Source organism: Diadema antillarum, unplaced genomic scaffold, assembly GCF_040938485.1.
Source record: "Diadema antillarum isolate AM-2024a unplaced genomic scaffold, OU_Dant_1.0 scf00000183, whole genome shotgun sequence".
Classification (NCBI taxonomy): domain Eukaryota; kingdom Metazoa; phylum Echinodermata; class Echinoidea; order Diadematoida; family Diadematidae; genus Diadema; species Diadema antillarum.
In genome coordinates this window covers 1,052,983-1,077,769 of record NW_027271072.1, presented here as the reverse complement: position 1 = coordinate 1,077,769, position 24,787 = coordinate 1,052,983, and the positions used below count along the sequence as shown (strand labels likewise).

Below are 24,787 nucleotides of genomic sequence, written 5' to 3'. Positions count from 1 at the left end.
AATCCGTGATGGAAGTAAATAATACAATCAACAGGACACCATTACCCACTCATCTTTTACAATGTGCTCTACCACAACAATTCAGGATTGAGCAATTTCTTTGGTGTCCCGTTTGGCTCTTTCCGGGTATGGGAAAAGCAGCCAAATAAACAGAGCGAATTAACAAAGAACTCAATTCAGTGTAAAAGTTTCTACAAACAAAGGGGCGAATACAGAATGGTGGGGTGCAGTTTCTCACACTGTAATTCCAAGTATGATTTGATGCTATGAATATGATATGTGAAGTGATAGAAAGACACCCAAATATAATCAACAAGGACTTGGTTGGAGTCTCCTGAGACCATTACCGCCATTGCCTCTGAGAGAAAACAAAAAAACAAACCAGCAAATGTGCCTGTGAGCTGTGTTACGCTAGGATTATGCTGACACTCATACGTATACATAAGTTATCCAACCTTGGCAGAATGCAATGCTCTGCCTTTCCATACAACTGTGAAGTAGTCAGCATAAATAATGTGTGCTTTGTGTGCTCCTTGGAAGTGGGTGTTGTAGACTTTGAAATCCAAGAGAATGTTCCCATCATTCCACATCTACACAGGAAGCATGCCTCATTCCAGCCTTCACACACCACACCGTGCCCCATCAATGTTTCGCCCTTCAACAGGTCTCACATTCCGACACTCCCTGCCACCTTTCTGGTTGTCGGTATTTCTCATATCTTTGATGATTGCATCAAACAGACATTACCCCACTCACTTTATAAAAAGTTGCGATCCACCCCTTAATCAATCACAACTTTGCGACTGATTTCAGATCCATCATATACAAAAGTTGTGATTGATACTGATTACAACTCTTAGGACTGAATTGATTGCAGATCTGTCAAAAGTTGGGGTTAATTCTAAATCAGTAACAAAAAGTTAAAAATCAATCACAAATGTTAGGTTACCATGGAATTTGCAAGTAAGAGGTCATTGTTTACATCAAACTTATGAACAGGGTATTATCAATGGAGATATGACTCTTTACCACTGGGGTAATTTCAGGGTCACTGGGAATTCAGATTTGAAATATGAAGATACCAAAGTTAGGTTTAATTTTGGGTCAGAGTTATAAAATTAGTGCAATTCATACAGATTGATCACAATTTGAGTTTGATTTTAATATTTTGATGGATATTTGCTATAAATGCAAGTTGAAATCAATCCCAAGTTTTACGATATTTTAAATCGATTTTAATCACAACTTCTACAACACAGGACCAGATGCAAACATCCTTTCTGCCACAGATTTGGTTTTGCTCTAGATAGCACATTTCCTGCATCAGTCATGATGTGTACAGGACCCAAGCACAGCCATGGAGATTGGTGTGACTAGAGAGGCCGTCTCGGAAATTTGGGAAATATCTCAAAACTATTTTACAGGTCAACATGGGCAACAAAAACCAAATTTTGCACATTATACACGTAGGTCTTTAGGGATTCTTTGGAGATTACTTTGGGGATTCTTTTCAGGATCATTTTCCTTTCCAAATCTGCTGACACTTTCATCATTTCTTGTCCGACATTACCCAATCTTTCTACATTCCCCTGCATTTAACCAGTCCATGCCATCAACTTGCGCTTGCTCAATCACAGTGGAATGCCTTCTGATGAATGTTAAAAGAGTTAAGTTGGTAGAAACTTGGAGCACCCATTCTAGGCAAACCTGAGTCCTACTTGGTCTCTTAAGAAAGCCTTGCATCATATTTTGCAACAGATAAAAAATATGAAAATCATCACTTTTGCAATTTTGTCCCTCCAAGAAGTAGTGACATGCGAGCATGTGTGGACAGATGTAATGTATGGTGTCTGGGCTCTATTAGCCTTTTACATTTTCACTAGTTCGGGATACACGTTTGCATTCAAGAAATGTGCATATGATATCATTTTACGAAATATGTATGATTGCTGGCTACAAAGGACCATAGAGGAGTATAGATTGTATTTCCAATTTGCTTTGTTCTACTGCCCAGGTTTTGGCCAGGATTTGCAATGATTTATCGGGCCCGAGAAACGTTGGTCGTTACCCTTCAATCCAAACAAAAATTCCTTGTACTTCCCAGGACAGAAAGGACATTCCAGATTGCATTTCACGAATCCCCTCGGAAACCAGTTCGGTCTCTCTCTCTCTCCCCCTTTCTTGCTCGTTCCCACCATCTCTCTTCCTGTTTTTCGTTCTTTCTATCTCTCTGATCCCTGTCCATCTGAAGAACAGGCTTAGCATGGCAAAGGATTGTACCATCTCGGTTGTGCATCTAATCTGTCTCCTTCAGGATGTTGGCATCAATTTACCCTCTCCCATTACAAAGGGAAAAGAAAATAGGGAAGGATTTTCAGGAGATGGGTGGTGGGGGTGGGTTGGTGGGAGCAGGGGGTTAGGGACAGAGGTCAAGCAAATGAGTCAAGATCTAGGATATTCCAAAGGGGGGAGGGGAGAGGAGGAGGGGCGCTACTCAGGAGTGCTCTGAATGAAGACGTGACACAATCTACACAATGACATGAACCCGATTGTCAATAAATGATTAGAGGTCTGATGGAAGAACTACCAATATCACTCAGATATACCTGAGAGAGACTCTCTCGATGAAAGCTCTGTAAATCATAGTCAAGACGAAGAAGAGGAAAAAAATAAAACCACAAAGCAATCAAATACACAAGCCACATTTTGAAATATGCGGCTGTTGCTTTCGCCACAATACAGGTGCATCATTCCAGAGTACATTGTAAAAAGATTCTCCTGTTACGACAAAAAAAGAGGTAGTTGAAAAGGTCAACTGCGTCTCGTAGTTGCTGCGATGCGTCGTCGACCACAGCGCTCGCGAGTGACATAAGAGGCGACCACATCTCATGCACGCATATTCGCAATGCAGCCACACCGAGGATGCCCTCTGTACCGCGCCACCTGGAAATAGCAGCACCACTATGTCTCTTCATGCGTCCGATGCAACGGAGTGGGATGGGAGCTCCACCTGGCTTTAGCGAGAACTTGGTGTTCACATCAAAGGACCACGGGAGACACGGCGGATAGCTCCTCCTTCCAGGGACCAGGGCCGGAGCCAGCAGCCAGGCCTCAGTATGCGGCCAGCGAGGGATCCTCCACTGGCGTCATCGGGTTGATGCTGATGGACCTGAAGGAGCAGATGGTGGGATCGCTCAGGAGCCGCGGGGGACCTCGGTTGTTGTTCAGCGCGATGCTCTGCACAATGTGGAAAGTGAAATAGGAAAAATATTGAAATGGTCAGACACAACTCAAAACTTACAAAATCAAAATCAGTATTTTTGATATTATAACTTGATATGGGAGGATTTTCAATACATATCCATTGAGATACAAGGTCTTGTCACCCCAGGGACGACATCATATATACAGAAACAAAATGCTACATATGAATATGGTACTGGTAGCATATAAAGTGCTACCTTGGAATGATGCTCATGTCTTTCATTGATGATCAGGTTCAAACATGTTTGGACAAATTAACCAAAAAGACATAAAAATATCCAAACAGTTATATGCAGACAATGTGATTTTCAAATGGAAACATGCTTACTGTACCGGATGCATACTTCCTGTCATAGCAAGGACATGGTATGCGAGTTGTGTGAAGATAAAGGCACATTCATACAAATGTACCCCCCCCCCCAAAAAAAAAAAGAAAAAAAAGAAGAAAAGAATGAAAATCACAGGCTTTATACGGCTCTACCAACACCACTATAGTGTATTCAAATTGTCTGTCATGCACACACACCGAATGTGCATTGACACACATGTATGGAGAGTAGAGTATATTCAGGACTATAATGATGATAAAGATCTGTGCATCTTTCATTAAAGTCTTCATTCGCATTTTGTTGTTATCAATTGCACTCTTTAAAACTTCTCAATACAGCAATCAGTCCAGCGACAAAATTTGACGAGGGGAACGCGGGGATGTCAGTGTAAGGCTGTTCACCCTTCAAACTGCCACAAACTTCTTCTCCATTTACATCCCTGGAGGGTCATCACAGGAACTGCAGGTATACAATCCTCAGGTTGAACAAGGTCAGTGTTACTTTCGTTGCACTCGCCCTACCTCCAACCCCGCTCTCATTGGCTCTTGAACGAGCAAGTGAACCTGTTTGGACTACGTGCTATCCACTGGGGGCCCTCTGATTAAATAACAGACACAGGAAGGTGAATCCCAGTAAAAGTATATGACAATCTGCACCCAGGAATAGAATATAGTTTTAGGTTTAACTCTTAATGTGCCAGGCCCAAAACCCCTAACGTGCCAGAGGTTTTTACCTAAAGCCAGAACGTTTCGAAATTGGACCGACAATGAAATTTAAAACCGCCATATCTCTGAAACTATTGACTGTTTTGAAGTGAGTTCTACACAACATATATCAAAAAATGTTTGTTCTTTCATGTCATGTAGTCAGTTTGCCATAATTTCTATCTGAACCTGAAATATTGCAGAAATAATTGATACATCAAAAAAAATTATTAGAAATTTTTGTGTAGTATGGAAAAAAAGAGTCAGTCGCGGTTTTTCTTCAATAGAACGCTCCCTTGACTCTGTGAGAAAGTTTTAGAGCAACATCTCCTCTTTCAAATGATAACAAAATTGCCTTCTAGAATTGTATGATTCCAAAGATACTAGCAGTTTATTTTGTCTTAGCAATTTCTCTTTCTGCCTCAGTAATTCATTCCCAAATGTGACTTCTTTAGTCCCAGATCCTGTATTTGCAACTGAAGTAATGTCCCTGGCCCTGGAAGAGTGTCTTTTGTCCACTTGAGAAGGAAGAACCTACTAATCCTCCTTTTGTCTAAGCGGACCGGGGGCGGGCATATTCTATTGAAATCGGCTAGCCTTTGTCCGCGCGTAATTCCTATGCTAGCGTGGGGGACGATTAGTGACGTTTACCAAAACAAAAGGATGAAAGACTTGACCGATGAACGAAAGCTGACCCTCTTTCAGGGACAAAATCAAAGCAGCTTCCCGCAGGACAGCATCCAAGTGGAACAATGCGAGTGGAACCGCATAGACAATACATGCTGATTCAATAGCATACACACGCGTGGTTTACCAATGAGACTTTTGGTCCATACACATCTTGCGGAGGGTGCGCTCACTGCGGATTTTCCCGACGCGAAAAAAGTACATCTAGCTGAAAAATCATGTATTTACTCAAAAATTTCCAATGTAAACATGGTCATATTTTCAGTGGAAACGATGGTTATACTAATCAGCTACCAGTACATATCATTGGCAGTTTCTTGGTGTAACACATTACGGTACCACAATAACTTAAATGATCAATGCTTTTCTCGCTCTTCTTAGTCGCCGATCGGCGACCATGGCACGTCAGGACTAAGGTCGCCGTTCGGCGACCATGGCACGTTAAGAGTTAAAGGGACACATACGGCTCTTGCAACTCTTGAAATGATATACCTCAATTTGCTCAATTGCAACTTCTCCCTCAGATTGTTCGAAGGCAGACAGGGAAGAAAATCTGAGACATCCATGCAGTCCAGGCAATTTGCCTCAACAGGCAAAAATTACACTTTTCGCAAGTATTCCCACTGCAAGAGTGAGAATGGTCGAGCTGACATGCTAAGTATCTCAACAACAGTTGACAACCAGGGCAGCAATCATCTCCATCCATTATGGCTACATCGGAATATGATATACAGTGACTTATGATCTTTCTTTCCCTCTCACAAACAGAGTCCTACACTTAAATATTGGCCCTACTGGCACTTGTTTGAAAAAGAAGTCCTAATTTTGAACCATCAATAGTAACTATTTTCAAGTGAAAATTAAAAAAAAAAAAATCTATTCTTCTTATCATTTTTTTGTCAGATATGTAAGCCCCTAAATGAAAAAAAAAAATCTGATTATCAGAGTTATCAATTTTGATTAAAATTGGCTCTCCATCTAGACAATGAAGGTTCACTTATTTCCTTTGTCTTCAGAATAGAAACTAATATTAATGAGAGTGTGGCACATGATTGGGTATCAGCTAACAAACACATCAAATTTAATGTGACAATGTTTTCCGGCCCTCTCATTTTGTTTCAATTTCTACTTTGTTATGTTCCACGTTTGAGGCAGGCAGCAAGGGGGTGGGGGGAAGAAAGCTGTGAACACTCACGATTCTGCACTGCCTGTAAACTACTACAAAAAAACTGTACAGCTACGTCAGGCCTATACGTAGTGCCGAAACGACACTCTCGGGCAGGCGCAAGACAATAGGCGATTCCCTGCCCTGTCCACGTCCTGAATTGCAAATGGAAACCAGAATGAGGCCGTTTGCATCCTCTGCCCAGCGGACAAAATTCAATCCCTGTGAAAAGGTCTGCTCGTATCACATTACCACTTGATGTCATCATCGGCATATGGCCCCACTCACGATAATGAATACATAACAGATCTCTTCTCTACGCCCCCCCCCCCTTTTCTTTCACCTTTTCCAACAATAGGGCAATGGTATGAACATAATAGTGTTCTGATATGCCAAACCAACCAGGAAAACAATGGCGTCAGACCATTCTTTATGCATCGAATGCGTGTACAGTCCAAAAATCGTCTACAGGAGTAAAACGCAATTATGCTATAATCCACTGCAAGAATAAGTGATATTTCCTAACATTTTTATTCTTACCCCGACAAAATACAAAGGATGGAAAAAGAAGATGCATGATACAATGGTGATATTCACAGGCTACTCAAATCTTTGTTCATGTGGGAAGGGAAAACACTCTCATACAAAAATACTGAAGTTTTTTCTCAAATGAACCTCCTAATCATTTCTATTTCATTTTGCCCCAAAACTCTGAAACATTGTCATCTCAGGAAACTGTTGGGGTTTTTTTTCACAGAAATGGCATAAGTACAACTTAAAAGATATTTCCTTTTTTTTAATGGAACATTGCAAAACAATATGGCAACCTGATCTCACAACTTTAAGCACCCATGTTTCCGGTGCTGAAACTTTGCCGCGTGCTTGAGGTGGAGTCAAAGCCAGTCTCTTGGTTTATCATGGCAACTAATTTCAAGGCAATGATCTTCCCCAAGTCCTTGGCAAACACACTGACACAGAACACAGTATTTTGCTTTCTCGTACTGTGCCTAGTATACACATTAACCTCTGGATTGTGCCCAAATATACACAGCCACCAAGCAAGGAATTAGTCTCCATCCTGTTGTTTTGAAGAAGACAAAAAAAAATGTTGTACAAACTGAAAAAAAAAAAATTTAACAAACGCTTTTGTGTAGAAAGGTTTGGGGAAAGTACAATGCACCTTTTAAAAGCACCTCAGCCACAAACATACTACCACGAGTGGTCATGATTTGCTGCCTATTTCCAGCTTGTAAATCAGACCAAAAAAAAAAAATAATGATAATAATAAAATAAAAAGCGGATGCTGTACGGACAATCGCATATGTTTCAGTTATTGGATCTGGGGAAGTACCAGTAAGTTGGTCTGTTGGCAATAACATGATGTATCATGTTTTGTCTATTACCTGGTATTTAATGGTTTGTGGATACAAGAAGGGGCCCACACACAATACTAAAAAAATATTGTGGGCAAAACTGTCAAGGTTTTTTTGAGGAGAACTGCCCCATGTGAAGAAACTGTGACAAAGATAAAGGTAAAATCATGGTTTATAAACCCACAAGTATTCTTTCTGTTCACAAGAGCTTTTTTCTTTGAATGAAGCATTGATTTTTTGTACCCCTCTAAATCCCTTCCTCATACCTTTCCCTCGTCCCTTACTCTCCTTCTTCACCTCTAAACCTCCCTCATCCCTTATCCTTCCTCCTTCATCTCTCTCCCTCCTCCATTCACCGCATTACTCCTCCCCCTCTCCCCTCTCCCCTTATCCCACCCACTTCACCTCCCCTCCCCCTTATCCCACCCCCATATCCATCTCCCCTCTTCCCCCTTCCTCATACTCACTGACATTATAATCATGCTATCACCAAACGTCAGTCAAATTAAATTGGTATACGACATGCTACTACTGCAATCTTTTTTATGCAATATCTATAAATGGGATAGATTTCGCCCGGAAACCTCATAAATTTGCACATAATACAAATTTCTTAAAGATGAACATTGTCATGGATATAAGGCTGTATGGTACCTTTTATCATCAATGAACTTTTTCATGCTAAATTGTTATACACATGACAATGAAATGCCTTAACACTGATGAGAAAAAAAAAAGTTCCCTCAATACATGTCACTGTAATCATATTGCTACATAATACCACAGAATGTAAAGCTAGCAGGTTGAATGTTTCAAAATGTACACGGTACACATATCTTTGAAGTACTATAGCATTGCAAGGGTATTGTTCCTTCTTCCTGACATACTTGCACTGTGTGCGAGGCTGTTGAAACTGGCAATCAAAACTGATAACAAACATCAAAGGGATTTTAATTGCATGCAGGAAGCAGTGTTAGCATTCACTCGCACGAAACAGCACGAAGGGAGAGAGCTCTGCTCTGCTTCGCATAATGACAAGATTCGGGTATCGCGAGTGAAATATTTGCTATGCACTTCATAACAACTAAAAAAAAAAGGGCCTACTGTAAACCCCCCCTACACACACACACACTCACTACAATTCTGGCAGCTGACCATTCATTCAAGCTGTTGCTTCCACACTTGCCACTCAATCACCACAGTGTACACACACACACACACACACACACACACACACATATATGCACTCAAATGCACATAAACCTACACACATACAGAAATACACACTTACACACATACATACATACACACATAATGGCACCCAGAGAAGAGCACAATGAAAATAGGTTGCTAGGATTAGCCACTATCCCTGGGCTGCTGCCAGGCTGCCAAGAAGAGAATGTAGCGGGGATAGGAATTGGGACCTGGGAGATAGCTCTGTGCCAAGGTGTTGCCAGTTTATCAAGGAGATGAGAGTGGTAGTAGGAGTGTGTGTATATGTATGGGGGTGGGGGGGGGGGGGGGGTAAGGGAAAATGATAATTGATAAAGGGCTATTACATACAGTATGTCTGTGTGGGTGTCTGTGTGTACAAGAGAATACACACAGACTTGTATGCTTGCTTCTGTGTGCATCTGTGTATACGTGTGTACAAGGGTTTCTGCTTCTTTGTATTATAAGCCTTATGCTTGTGTAAATTGCATCTGAGATGTGACTTCATAGTGCATACAGGTCTGTGTTTGTGTGTTTGCTTTAGAATGTGTTTCAAGGATGCTGGTCAATGTATCTTTGCGTGGCCTAGTTTCATACGATCTGTCCGAGTCATGCTGTAAATCTAACTTCCTGGGAAATTATCTAAATCTGCCTCACCGATTCACCTCTATCTCAACCAACGCATGTCTTTCATTGATATGTTTTGCTCTGATCAATCATTGCGTGCAGCACAAAAGTTAGTTCTTTTAAAGTTGACCAAGCTTTCACTTCAGCAATTCATATGGATAGCCTCCTGTCGAGGCAACAGCAAAAGTTTACATACAGACTGAAAATTGTTAATTTAATCTATGCTCAAAAGGAAAACAGAATACAGACAGACCACCTCATATCTTCTAGTAGTGGAATGCAACCTCCTTTTCAGGCACCAAGTCAAGAATACTGTAAATAGCAGAAACAGGCAGGCACTTCTTCGAGGGAAGGGCAGCATCCAACACCTGAAAGAAAGACTAGTTCTGTCAGTGATGGTCTCCTTTATTTTGGAGGACAAAGGCCAGGATGTGCCAATTGTAAAGCAAGTTGTCAGGGCACCCACTGATCCCCTACCCAGCCACAACACAATGCGCTGCCATGTCACAGCACCCTTGCCCATTCTACCTGCCTTTTGTACATTTTAAGATGCCATAATCTAGATGCCACAATAAAGAGGGGCACTACATCAAATCATACGTGTTTATGATCAATGCTGCTAAGAATTAAATCCAGGATTCATTTTGTACGTACGGAAATGCTTGCCATGTGACCCACATACAGCTTTTTCTTTCCTTTTTTTCAGTGGAAACATTGAAAAAAGATGAGACGAGAAGAATGAAAAGTGTTTGTGGTGGCTTATAGTTGTTCCTCATCCCCCCCCCCAAAAAAAAAGGTCACAAAACTCAAACTAAAATGACTGAATCTTTCAAGCAAATACAAAATTGGCAAAGAATACAGTAAGTACAGGAAGTACCAGTGTGGCAGTTACCTGCTATGTTTAACCTAGGGTGGCTTAAAGCATAATAATGCAGTCACGGGCGTAACAGTACGACATAATCCCTTGGAGGCCAGTTAGTGGCTCATAGTATTAATGGAAATGAATGCATTTAACCTGTTGAGGACTAGCAGACTTTGCTACAACACATATTTCCCATAGACACCTATCTGAATATAAGAGGGACTAGTCTTCAAAGGGTTAACATACTAGCCTTCGTGGGTAGGCCCTACAGTGTGATGCCTGTTGAAAATTCTGCTCCACTGTACCTGCCCTTTCTCTTTCATTTCTTGGTATTATTATTTTTGAGGAGTTGTTAATGATTCATATGTCTTCTTCTTTTTTTTTTCCTTTTTTTTTTTGGGGGGGGGGGAGAAGGTCATTTTGTCACAATTAAAGTTTTAGGCCCAATCAGAGTATGACTTGAATGGCAAGATGTAGATAATAATCCATGGTGCAACAATATGTGAATGGCTGAAAGCCTATATAGTGCATATATGGAATACCATATAAAGCACAAAAAGAATTGACCCACACTGTAACATAGGGACACACTATGACTATGTACACAAACTCATACATACACACACACAAACAAACATGCAGTGTGTATGAGAACATACAGCTGACTTCACTGCAAACCATTTCGCACTGAAAAGCACAGTGGTTTAAACAGCCTAAGGATGACAGGAAAAGACACTACTTCATCAACTGCCAAGTTTTATTTGGCTATTACTTTTAATGTGCCTGGGTTGAGAAAGGAGTCATATATACAGGAAATGGAAGAATTGTGAACACACGCACACACACACACACATGCATACAAACACACACTCATACACTAGCTAGCAGTGGATGAGTACGTGAGCCCTTGCTCATGATGCACTATCAATAATTATGGCCCTGGGCATAATGTTTACTTCTTTATCTCTGCAGTGCTTTCTGCTTGCATGCAGCTCCCCCCATGGGATAATCGAGGGACGAGGGAGATTAAAGGCACCCTCCACCAGTGAGCCTGAGGGCACAGGAGTGCACTTTAGCTGCTTTTCAATTGCTGCACATCCCTCCCCTTACACACATACAGCAAGCACACACACACGCACACACACACACACACACACACACACTCAATTTAAAAGCATAAAGAGAAATGAATCCCCCCCCCCCCTCCTTTAAACACACATGCACACACTTACACACTCGCTCTGCTTCGTACAGTAAAGTACTCGGTACAATGAAGAGTTGCTTAGCACTTCTGCTTCTCACACTGGCATTGGGCAAGCATCAATTGTGACTATTGATTTATACAAGACCAGGAGGTTTACCGAAGCCTCTGAGGAAGACTGAGGAAAAGAAAGGAAAAGTTGGGGGGGGGGGGGGAGGGGAGGGGGAAGGAACGGTAAAAGCGACAAACCATGATGGCAGGGAGGAAAAGGCTAATAAGATGGAGTGGCAAACAGCGCTCATAGGAGCACAAAGCAATTTGATGTCCATGTGGCCCCTCTCTCAAAGCTCCTAATGGCTGGGGAGCCTGGGCTGAACAGGCCAATAGACAAAGAGACAGCAAATCTGATTACTACAACCATCTTCAACTACCCAGAAGAAGGCAAAAAAGAAAATTTTAAAAAAAAGAGAGAAAATCACTTCAGAGCCTTGCTGCAAAATGTAGGCCAGTAACACCCATCCTTGGCGAAAATGAAATCATTTTAAAGGGTCACAATCACTAATTCAGTTGTACAGTATATGACCGTATAAACAGAATTTTTTTTTTCTTTTCGCGAACTTCACGAGTCAGGTGCTATTTGCGAAATTAAAGACACATGAAAATAACGACTCTGATCCGGATATGAATGTGACACACACGTATACATTTCTCCATTCAGTACAGTATTCCATTATCGTGACTTTAACCGCTCTGAAATAGTCAAGAAGTTCCTATTCACGACTTGCAAAATATATTGCGTATACAGTATTTCAAAACACCCCCATCACACCAAGAATGAGTAAATTCTCTTGTAAATTCAAAACAGGAAAAGGGAATGGAACAGATCCTGTGATGGGGATAGAGAGATAGACGGATTGACAGAAAGATAGATAGCCCAATGAGATAATCAGAAAGACAAATACAATGTAGATAGATAGACAGACACTGTACAGACAGGTCACCGATGGACAGCCACATAATTAACAGGATGGAAGATGGGAGGGAGGGATCGAGAGAAGAAAACTTCTCAATATTTCTCTGCCAATAACAAGGACCATCAAATCATACTTGTCCAAGTATGCACACATCACGCGACAGAACAGACAAAGCTACCTTCTGTCACAGGGCAGCGATGTTGAAACAACTTCCTCGTTGGATTGTTCATTTTCTGTAATGCCCTAATAGTGTTGAAATCTGGGATTCACTGCAACATACAATATTTGTGTTGAATTTTGTTTAAATTACATTAGTACTAAATCTATCCAGGGCTTTGAGTTCAGCAATGTGTATAAAAGAGATTTTGTGGAACACCCTGTGATATGTATGCCCTTGGTGTTGTTTACATTGTGCTCATGCTGTATGTGTCTAGATATAAAATTACATCACTACTGAAATGTAGCACAAAGCTTTATATCACGGCTACCTCTTTATTAACGTTTGCACTCGTTCAAGTTTTACATTAAAGGTTTCTATCACAACAAAGCTTTTCTCAGGGAAAAAGGAAAACTGTAGAACACCTGGGACAAAAAAAAAAAAGTTTAGTGTACAGTTGATAACAAAGACATTTTTCATGTACGGTAGGGCATACTTTAGCATGCACTTCAGCATGTACAGAATACAGGCAAGCTTCTAACAGAAGCGCAAACTCATAAATGAAACATATAAATGCTTTGTCATTTATCTGGCTTTACCAAAGTATATCCATATTTCATCACCAAAAAGAAATGCCGATGTTGGACCCGAGTTCAATCTGCAGTGTGTGTTCATGTTTGGCCAAATGCCCCGGGCGTATTCAAGAATGTAAGATAACTGGCACAGTAATATTAACCACACAGAGACATACACAGGCACACACACACACACACACACACACACATACAAAAGGATATTTAAATGGCAGCCTTATAGATTCTGGAAAGCCCTAAATTACGGCCCTTTAAAGAGTGAAAGCTGGGTGGGGGAAAAAAAAGAACAATAAAGAGAATTTTTAAAATCCACTATTCCCAAGGGTCACATTGGGCTGAACAGAAAGCTCTGTACCTGCTCAGTAATTGAGTACATGGCGAAGATGTATCCACCTGTATGTAAATGAGGCTTTATTTGCCAACAAAAAAAGACGGGAGCCTGGCGACGTATAAGGGATAAAGAAAAAGCCAATTGGGCATTGCCGGAGGAACAGGCTCTGGCCTAGTGGGCGAATCAAAGTCCAGGTCACACTTCTCAACAAAAGCGGCCCATATATTTTTTTTCTCTCTTCCTTTTCATTTCTCTTTTTTTTTTCTCTCCCTTTAAACTGTGAGCCACACGACTGGTCTGGTGCGGACATGTGGCAGAATTAGTGAAAGGAAGCAGAAATTGGCCCTAATATGATATCTGTGACAAGAGAATTGCGGCTGTCTTTGTGTCATGCCGGTGGAAAAACACACTGGCAGAAAAGGGGAGACAGGCCCCTTTGTCACACACTTAAATACACAACCGAAGATCAAATGACAAATATCACTTCCACCCCCCCCCCCCCCACACACACACACATTTTAGCTGACCACTTGGGAGCGAGGAATTCCCATACACTTAGCTTCACAGATGTCATATTCTGGCTTTTATATGACTTCTACAAAGCGGAAGAAATCATGTACGCTTTCCATTTCCGATGTGTGTAGGTGCAGTAATTACTGCATGGTCAGAAATAACAGAAATGTTCAGAGTTTGTAACAAAATTTGCATTCCCATAATACAAAGCATCATCTCACGGCAAACATGCATGAAATGTACATAGCCCTCAAAGACCCAGTTAAGGTGATGGAATGTCGTCCTTGCGGATACTCACCAGTAATTGATTCACAAACGCAACGACACAATATTGCTAATGATGTTGATGAACGCATCTCTGACGGACAGGTTACCTTCATACATGATCAATGGCTCTAGTGACCTTTTACCACTGACATTACTGGTGTCATGAAAGCAACATTCAGTTATGTCACAGCTTCCCAAACTTGAAGTCATACAGACCCTTCACCGGTCTATATGCGGAGCAGAGCATAAGAGAGTTCCCCACAGATCGAGGCATCTCAATCACAGACGTCACGCATATCATTTTACGAACATTGATCAATTAACTGGGTAATCTACTGCGGGACAGCCCACAAACAAGCCTTTGCCGGGAGTGGGAGCGTCAAATGCTATTCGGATGCTTGCCAGCTGAGTCACTGCAATTGGTGCTAGGCACCCCATACATTCTACTACTACCTTTACAGATAGTATGTGACTATTAATGTCACTCACACTGCTTTAATAGAATAATACAGGCCTGGTCAAAGAATTGGTTAAGGTTAGTGATTGATTCTTCTTTTTTTTTTTTTTTTTTTGGGGGGGGGGGGGGTGGCTGCTTGACCCCAAATGCCAAAATGATCATTATATCAGAGCATAAATGATATATTTCAAATTGTCACACTATTCAAAGATTGGCTTCATGTCCATTTTAAACTCTTGAATCCATATTTTGTCATGGCTAATCAGCCACTGCGCGTGAGACGGAAAGACTCGGGTTTCATCGTTTCACATCACGAGTGCATGATCATTATAGTTTCCCTCTTCTCTGCATGAGCATGAATACTACTAGAATGGCTTCACTGCTACATTTCTGCAGATAACCTTGGGAGAAACTGCAATGGTGTCTTTATCACTGTGAAAAAGGAAAAGATGAATTTTTCCCCTCACATTTAGAATATTCCAGAAATCGTCCTTGTGTCATTGAATATTTCCAACTGACTATCAAAGGAAATGCAATTCACCATTCTACAAGGTAAATTATCAAACATACAGTTAAGTGGTCAATGTATACCAAGTTGTTCTACTTCTGTCAATAGCGGCAAGGCAGCTAGCCAGATGCGGATGCCCTTGAAATCCTGTGTGCAGTTATGCTTGCCTTTTTCCAACTGAATAAAAAGAAAATTCTGAATCAAGTCCATTGCCAGATCATTTTCTCACAGAATCTCAAGGCACTGATGCCTGAACGTTTGATACTATCTTCTACAAGTGCATTGATATGTCATTTTGTAAATTCTCTCAGCATGCATGGCCCATTGTGCTGCAACTGTGTACGCCCAACTCCTTGGTACAGCTTTGAAGAGAGCATAGGAAATTTGGTATCAAGAAATCATTGCTGCAGTGCACACACTGTACTGCGCAAACATTGTGTAGTGCTACTTATCTCACCAGGTATCTTCTAAAATGTGTGCCATTTTGGAAGAAAGTGAAATGTTTACCATTGGTTATGAGCAATGCACATTGCATAGCGGCTGGAGATAATGACTCCCTAGAGGGCGTCCCCCCTTGACAAATCCTATCTCCACAATGTCTACAAACTTTGGCTGAAAATGACACTTGCCATGATAACAGCAATCTGTGACAGATTCCTGTACTCTGACTGGCTACTGTACTGTCAGTCACAGGTGCGTGTCATGTTGTCTACCACTGTGAGACCTTGACACTACATGGTCTGCCACTTTTTAGTATACCACACCTTTGACCCCTAAACCCTGACATGAATAGTTTGATGTGATTCAATTGGCCAATTGACATTATTTAGTATGACGATAAAGGTAGCTTATGACAATAGTGGTTTCCGTGGCAACTGGCAGAAATGCAAGGATTGATGGGCTCTTGCAATATTTACAGAGACCACAACTCAGCTGCATGTATACACGTACATGTTGAAAGGGGAAGTCTTTTCTGCAATGGGGTCAAGATTTACACAGTGTATACATGCAACAACTATGGTTGGTCCCCAGTTGATGGGTGTCAACAGATCGCATGGATGTATTTATTGCTTTCATCCAAATTTCAATGAGGCTTCAAGCTATACGTGAAAATACAGACACTTCAGTACACACACACACACACCCCTGCACACACACACATACACACACATGCATACACAGGGCACACATGCAAAGGAGAAAAACACATCCCACACACTTTTGTACATGTATGCACAAAGGCATCCACAGCTGAACTGGAAGAGGCTACTGTCCTCATCTCCCTGAAGAGATGCACCAATTCACACATTATCAGCATTATTGGCCTCATCAATCACTTTCCATGCCCCCCTCAGCCATAATTGCAGGGCATGGACCACCCCGTCCTGCCACATTCTCGGCAGCCAGCCCCCTTCAGAAGATGGCGCGCGGGCTTTCTGCAGATTTAGACATATCTTTGGAAGGAGTCACACGTTGTTTTCGAGCAGAAGGATATATCATTAGGTGCTCATCTTGTTGTCAACATGTCAGGCCTGATTAATTGCAGGTTGGGCCTGATAGTTCGCAGCCCGGTGCCCATCTCCCAACAAAAATAAAGCTGTTTGGATTTCTGGGCAACAAACCGCGGGGCGGGTGCCCAGCCATGGAACGTTGATCTTGTTACAGTAATGCACTCGAGTCGCGAAATGTTTGGAAGTTTTGTCTATACTTCAGCTGACAGGTTTTATACACATCTCCACCCGGCATTCCGGGCCAAATTGATAAATATTTCAGCACTCTGGATGTGGCACAGATTGCTTCCCACCGGCAGCTTGGCAGCTTGAACGGGCGGCGCTGCTGCGGCTCGGGGCAGCTGCCTGCACAATATGACGTGATTAGGGCTGCTTGAAGCGCAAGAGGAGCATATAAGAGAGATGGAGAGCGAGCGAGAGAGAGAGAGAAAGAGAAAGAGAGGGAGAGAGGAGAAGTGGGCTGCTTTGACGAAGAAATCCTTCTCTGATGATGATCAATAGAGGCCCTTTCCCCGAATCTTGGCGCCTTCTGCATGGGTGCGCGAAAAACAAACACCACGTTGCCATCTCGTGATTGAAATTAACATTAACGCATAATCCTCCACTGTTAGTATCCCAATGACGTTGAAATGTCGGTAGTTGTCCACTTACTTTTTTTTTTCTGAACTGCTCTGCTCCATCAAGCATGCTGAATTTAGAGGATGCTGTGTGACAGCTTGACCCACTGTTCTGGGTCATCTTTTTTTGCCAGCTATGGTACGTCCTGCACAGATGCTTGACCATCCTTTACACTTGGCACCACCTTGTTGCCTCATGGAAACCTCCTACACTCTTACCGCCTAGCAGGACTGCTGATCACTGAATGAGACACAAATTTCTAGCATTACCATACCCCTCCCCCCCCCCACTTTATCCTTGTCAAAAACAGACAACAATCACATATGATCATGCACTGCCACACAATGTGCTATCTTTAAAAACTTACACGGCCAAGAAGAAATGAACCATTAACCACTACTTAACATTTAAGTGGTGGCCGAAAGTTTCTATAAAGTCTGTTCCTCTCAAAAAAACATAACAGCAACACAATCAAACACAAAATAGACAAGAGAATAATGAAAAATGATTAGCCCTACAAGTGTACAGCAAATGAGATGGGGAAAGGGAGAACTGAACACAATTGCAGCACTCCAATAATTTCCTGAACAGATGCTCTGCTCACATCTTAAAGACTTCTTCCAAGATCAACTTTTGGGGTTTCCCTGCAATCATAAAGTGATGTGAAAAATCACATCATGAGTTATGCAGAAGATTACACTGATGTCAACATACATGTGTACCTTACGACCTTGGCATGTCGTTTAGATTTTCATTTTGATCGCCTGAAATTTCTTGGGGATATGAGAAATTGCTCATGAAACAGATCATGTGGCTTACTCTGGCATCACTTGGCAAATAGTTGATTTCACCTGTGAGTCAAGCATTTGCTTTCTCGAAAGCTGTCTCCATTTTCAAGAACCATTGGGAAAATGTAGGTCTACACGTATAAGCTAGGCAGTACGGTCGCATTGTTTTCATGCATACATTCAGAAAGAGGAGAAAAGGCACTTTAGTTATGTGCACATAATTATCTCAAATGAAATCACACACATACAGCCAATATCATTTAATGACTTGCCTGTGCGTGCCATCGTCAGTCACAATAGGCAACAGAAAATGGATACGAAAACAATACATGACCCGCACTCGTTCCCAGGCTTTGTTTTTCACCTGCCAGTCATCAGAACTAATATTTCCTGCAATCATACTCTTTGACATGAGGTGCAGCTCTAAAGAAAAAAAAAGACCTCAAAAAGCCCCAACAAAAACATCGAGCTTCAAAATAGATCATCTCTATCCTCTTGAGGACCTGTCCTGTCATCCAGGAAAAACAAATTCCTAAGTATTTGCTTACTTTTCATACCCACAAAAAAGAGACAGAGAAGAGAGACAGAAAGAAAAAGACTTTGATCCGAATCCTCTCAGCAATTTCCAATGACACCCACACATAGGAGCACTGAAATAATAATCAGCTGCCTGTGGGTATCTTAATTAAAGGGGGAATGCAACCCAAAAAAATACATGTGGATCAAATAAATGCAGCAGTATTCATAGAATACATCAGTGAAAGTTTGAGGAAAGTAGGAAACTCTATTCAGAAGTTATCAATTTTTAAAATTTTGGTGCTGCCATCTCAAAACATACTCATATCAAATAGAGTTGGAGAGAGAGAGGGATAAAGGGGGGAAAATGGAATTTGCACACAGTGTCGAAAATATGGACATCTTGTCATTTATTACGCGAGGAAACACGCTGGGCATGTACCCAAACATTTCTGGCTAGAGCATGGGGAGGCAGGCAGGATGACTGGCACCCAGGGGAGTGATTGACGCTGCCCACTATCTGCAGTATTTCACTCTCTTTAATGCCAAGGTTTGGGCTCTTCCTGCTCTGGGGGGTGCGTTCACACTCGACCCCCCAACTGTACTGAATGTGACATGTGCACGCACAATGCGACACAGGTGACATTTCCAGGACTATGATTCTTTACCGAAGGCTCACAAGGGAGGAAAAAAAAGGGAGCAGCCAAAAAAAGGCCACTCATTGCAAGTGACCCCCATCACACTGAAGACTACAAAGTATAATGGTAGCCTACAATCAGCAAAGGGTGTGACTACATGTATCCTAGCAACAAGAACCAATTTGCTGTCAGGATTTCAAGCAGTTGCCCTGGAGGCTATAATTACTTTACTTGACTGCTTACTACCAGGCAATACCAGTATTTGATATCAGCGTGAGAAGACTAGGTGTGAGAATGACCAACATGCATTCCACGTTCACAATGAATGCTACGTTGCAACAAAGATGACAGATATTCAATCCCGCTCCCATATTGCATATTCTTTATATCATGTTTGGATAGAAAGCTACCAAGGGAGGTAATTCTTGTCAGTGGCAAACTCTGAGTACAACAAAATAGGATGCACTGACCACTACTAGAATCATTAGATTAGAACAGTAATAGCAGGAGGAGCAAATTCTTAGGTGAACATAGTGAAATGAAGGCAACTATCAGAAAATGTTGCATGTTTACCAAATTTGTCTGAGATGAAAGCAGTGGTTGGAACACTCTTTTCTGTTACTTTTTACTGCTTCAGGTATCTTTCAGTAATGTTACGCTGGAATAGTTTGAATAATCAAGTAAATTACAAAAGTAATACTTCCCTCAGGCAAAGCAAATTTCAAGAGGTACACCCGGCAAATCTATGTGGCTACATTTTCATGCTTCTAATTTAAAAAAAAAAATTTCACCAGGCTTCACCAGGCTTCATCACCTGTAGATCTGAAAGGGAAGTGGAACAATTCCTAGCTGCTTAACAATCAGAAGTTTCTGGGAAGAATCCACTGGGTACTTGATGGGTTACCAACTGGTGAAGGACTTCACATCCATAAACAGCATGGTTAGGTTTTGAATCAAGATTTACACAGTTAGGCAAATAGATGTATGAGCTTACTCATATTGTACTTTTGTAAAATTACAGATGGTTTACATCAATGCAAATAATCACATAACAGTAGGGGCATATCACTTCATATGCATACTATTGAAAACACAGACATTTTCGCAGTACATTAATTTTCATGTGTTTTGCGCTACTTCTGGCTGGCATGAATTCTAAACCCCGCAAAAATATCTTCACCATTTTCTCTGCACATGATGAATGGGTTGAAAATTGCACAGCTCGAATTGAAGAACTCGTGAACATGTTTCTGAGCTGCTTAGTGCAAAAAATTAATCGCACAAAAAATATTGACGTTTAGGGCCTACAATATTGGTTCTACCATTGGGATTTCATAGAGAACATTTGGTGAGGTGAAAAAATAAGATGGCTTTGATGCATGCATGTATATAGGCCTATGCTTTTTACATCATTCATTGGAGGCCAGAGAGGATGAGTAAAAAAGTGCAAAAGACAGGTTGTGCCTTCTGCCCATGCTATATCAATCCCAGATCAGTCCCTGAATAACCTTAAAGGCTTATCTCTCCTTACCCTTCCCTAGCCTGGTTGCTAAAATAATCACTATGTTGGCCTTGAGAGCAGACTAGGAGGCCATGCTGGTGCACAGGGATAAACATGTGCCGAGACTGTTCCTGATTGGGGCCATGTCTACATTATCACCTCCACTACCTTTTTATTCTGTCTACATAATTATACTCACCAATAGGACTATACTCATACATGTTATGCAATGCGATTGTTTGACTTGTTGTTGGAAGATAACCCAAAATATATGAAATGGACTTTGTACGCCATAATGTATGGATGCTGCTCAAATTGTTGGTACATGGTGTACCTAGTGCAGGGAGAAAGAAAGAAAGAAAGACTATCTATAGAAAGACAAGTTTCAAGCAAAAACATTGCTTTCAATAGCTACATAAACAGCCCCAGAACAATGACCGAAATATCGACTTTTACCTGAATGCCTGTCACACACACACAGGTGCACTGAATGAGTGTTTTTCACTCTAGCCACATTTCAGACAAAGCGGGCATTCTGTCCTTATTTTTGTGCCCACAAAGCAAGCAAAAAAATCTATAAGTGGGTATAAAGATCTATTGTATGCCTCTGCTACACTAGGAGTGAGACCCTGGATTGAGCAGCCAAGGCCAGCCCACAGTACGCTGCTAATGGACACGTTGGAGGGAGGGAGGGAGGGGAGAGAGAAGTGGAGGGTGAAAGAAGAGAAAATTTGCCGTAGTCATGGCCAACTGCTTAAGATATAAAGTAGAAAACAGGTCAGAGTCAAATTCTAATTACGGAGATAATGCTTATGCAAGTGTATCAGACACAGACCATCAGTGCAGCAACAGTAATGCAGTAAAAAAAATGTATACCTGTACCTAAGTACAGGTACATGTACCATGATGTCATAATCTGTTTCTGATGCATGCGTGCGATATGTCACACAGCCTGTCAGTGTTATCGGTGTAAAAATATGATACAAACATATAAAGGACTTCGCACACGGTGCCAATGAGTCGATAGATACGTTCCCGGTGTTACATAGCCCTGGGCATCGAGGGACTAATGAGGTTCTGCCTTATTCTTCTGCACCCACACCTATCATACTTAATTCATGCAGGTAGGTCCCGCAAGTCAATGGCTCACTAAATGTTACGGATCAGGGTACAAAGAAAGTGTTTGCAAACTGGCAGATTACATCACCTCCTAGGATATGTCACAGTGTGTGCTAAAGACAATCATTCCAAGCCATTATAAAAGAAGCGACAATTTGTCACAAAGCAATTGTGAGGGTTTTTTTTTCTTGTACATGTACTTGGAAACAAGTTGGCATTCATTAAAGCACAACACACTCTTGAATGCTCTTAACGAATGATAAATGAGATGATTGCGTGGCTGCCACTAACATATTCCACATTTGCAACACATAATTTTAATCTAGATAGGGCATAGAGATGCATCATGACAACCTTCGGGCATTTCCTGGAAAGCTCCATGCATAGATCAATATCATTACAACACCCACAGCACCAGGAAACTTCATCAAAATATGAAACAACTCCCCTGTAGATACACAGAGATTACAATACAAGTAGAAGCAATAGCAATGATGATACCACCTACAGAGTAACAACTAGCAATGATAATAATGATTATGATGGCAATGATTACCTCAATATCAACAATAAAAACAACAAAAACTAGAACCATCACTCAATGTGATTAACACCCCCACCTAACACTGAGGGGGTTTGCTCAACTAGCAATTACTTTGTATGCATTTTATTGAAAACTGAACCACACAAGTAAGAAGGATGCAGGAGAATATAATGTAGGTTTGTCATATCCTGGGGATGTTGGAATACAAGACTACCGCAGAAAGAGTTGCTATAACTGTTCGACAACCAAAACCCATTACCTGCTACATGCGCTGCTTGGAGGAGGAAATGAAAATAACAAAGGAGGCAAATGTGTTCACGTGTAACACTCCCCCCTTTGCCATACCATTACCAAACCACCTGAAGTTATATCAGGGCGAAACTGGAAAACAGCAATACTAACAAACAAATGAGAATCATTATCTACACATCCGCAAATTCATGGCCAAGATATATTTGGGTACTTAATGACTGATGGCCAGAAGGGATCTTAGACTAGCGTCGTCTTTAGAAGAGAGAGATACATATCAGTATGAGCGAAGAAGCCCAAATCGATCTCTGCCCCTTATGAATTCAACGACGATGAAAGGTGAACAAGAACTGGTACACGTAGTGTAACTTCTCTATGATCAATCAAGCATTCTTCATGACAAATTAATGCAAAGACCTGGATGCTGATCAGTCTTTGGGGCTTTAAACAGTATTCTTCTTTCTGCAGATTACAAAATTTGGCACGTCAGTCAGACTTTAGACGTCCATTCTCAGTTTGAGTTTCTGAGGCATATCAGCAGCAATATCTTATTCGTTATAATACGTACGACCCCACTAACCTTAGGCATTAGTGCTCCAAGGTAAGTCATCTTTACACCTTAGGAAGATAGACAAACAAGGTGTAGTCAACTTGTTGTGGCAGTACATCAGTACACCAGGGGATAGGGTGGGTAGAGAAACAGAGTAAAGAAGTAGGAGCCATTCCCCCCCCCCCCCCCCCCCCACCATTGTGTTTGCCCCAACCATGAATCATTGATTCACTGCACCTTACAACACAGGTTGTAATCTGCTCCCAAGCGCAGTGAGAGGGGTTTCAGACTATCAATCAAAGACTTTATTTGTAATCATGTGGTTTGACTGCATTCCTATACACGTTCACATCACTGCATGAAGACACTGACAGGAGTCCCCACACTGAGCGATTAGTGGAAATGACATTCATTATGCATGCAAGTTCGCTTTCAGACTTTGATGCAAAAACTGCTTCATTAGCTACATGTATGTAGCATCTGAAAGATGATGATCTGAGAGGGCTCATTTGGGAGGCGTTATCTTGGCAGGAAGGGTTACAGCCAGCCCCCCTCCCATCTCCTCTTTTCCTATTGAACCAAGATACCCAGTATCCCATCCACTCTTACAAAGGGTGGTCTGCGCAGGATTATGGGTAACACTTTCCTTGGAGTTCACTACTATGAGCCATTCTGACCTAAACTCTTTGGCCAGGAAAAGAGAGCAATGTTTTGTATAGATCATAGACTCATCACAAATGCAGTCCTAACATGCCCAAGCAGTTGTTTTGGTGACAGAGATCTGTACTAGTATATATTTTCTGGTGTGAACAGGGTCAGAGGGTCCTGGCATGCGGTTGTACATTCTCCTGGAAGCACATTTCCACTCAAAAGGCACAAACCGTGGGCTGTCAAAAGGCACAAACCATGGGCTGTCAAAAGAGAGCTTTAGTCACGTCTGAACATCCGTTTTCAGTGCCCAGCCAGTCACGTCTAGCACAATGTGGCATACCAGCGTGTTTTACTATTTCTTATACATTTTTTAAAAACCATCACTTCTACAAGAGCACTGACTCCTTCTACCAATGTTTGCCCGACTTCCTTAAGAAACATTCAACACAATTTGACTGTCTGTCTACCTATTGAACGCTCCTTTATTTGACAAGAAGGTGTTCACTCATTACATACAGTGTAATTTTTTTTTTTTTTGGTAATGCATCGTGCATCGATGTAGCCTCTACTACTTTAATAAAACAAAATCAATTAAAAGGCATGGCAGCAAAAGAGAATGGATACATACAGGATATGATGATTATGGTTCTGTGTGGGTGATTTCTTGCTAGTACTGAATTGAGCAATGTTGTGCATAATGGGAGCTAGAATTGGATATCTCTTCATGTGACTGCGACAAATAACTTTTTTTTTGTTTTTTTTTATATGTGTGTGTTTTCTTATCCGCAACTTTGTATCTCCACAATTTCCCCTACTTTTTCCTGATGCAATATCACAGAACTATCATATAAAAAAATTCCATGAGTAATTTTTACGAG

The 24,787-nt window shown here is 41.4% G+C and overlaps 1 protein-coding gene across 1 annotated transcript in view; it reads right to left on the bottom strand.

The window, feature by feature from the left end:
- Positions 1-2,971: 2,971 nt before the first annotated feature.
- The window catches only part of LOC139723253 (uncharacterized), a 41,709-nt gene continuing 19,893 nt past the window's right edge, over positions 2,972-24,787 (bottom strand). Inside the window, exon 5 of the mRNA XM_071634511.1 lies at positions 2,972-3,237. Coding sequence (XP_071490612.1) covers positions 3,112-3,237 — 126 coding nt within the window. The 3' untranslated portion in view covers positions 2,972-3,111. The remainder of the gene's footprint in view (positions 3,238-24,787) is intronic.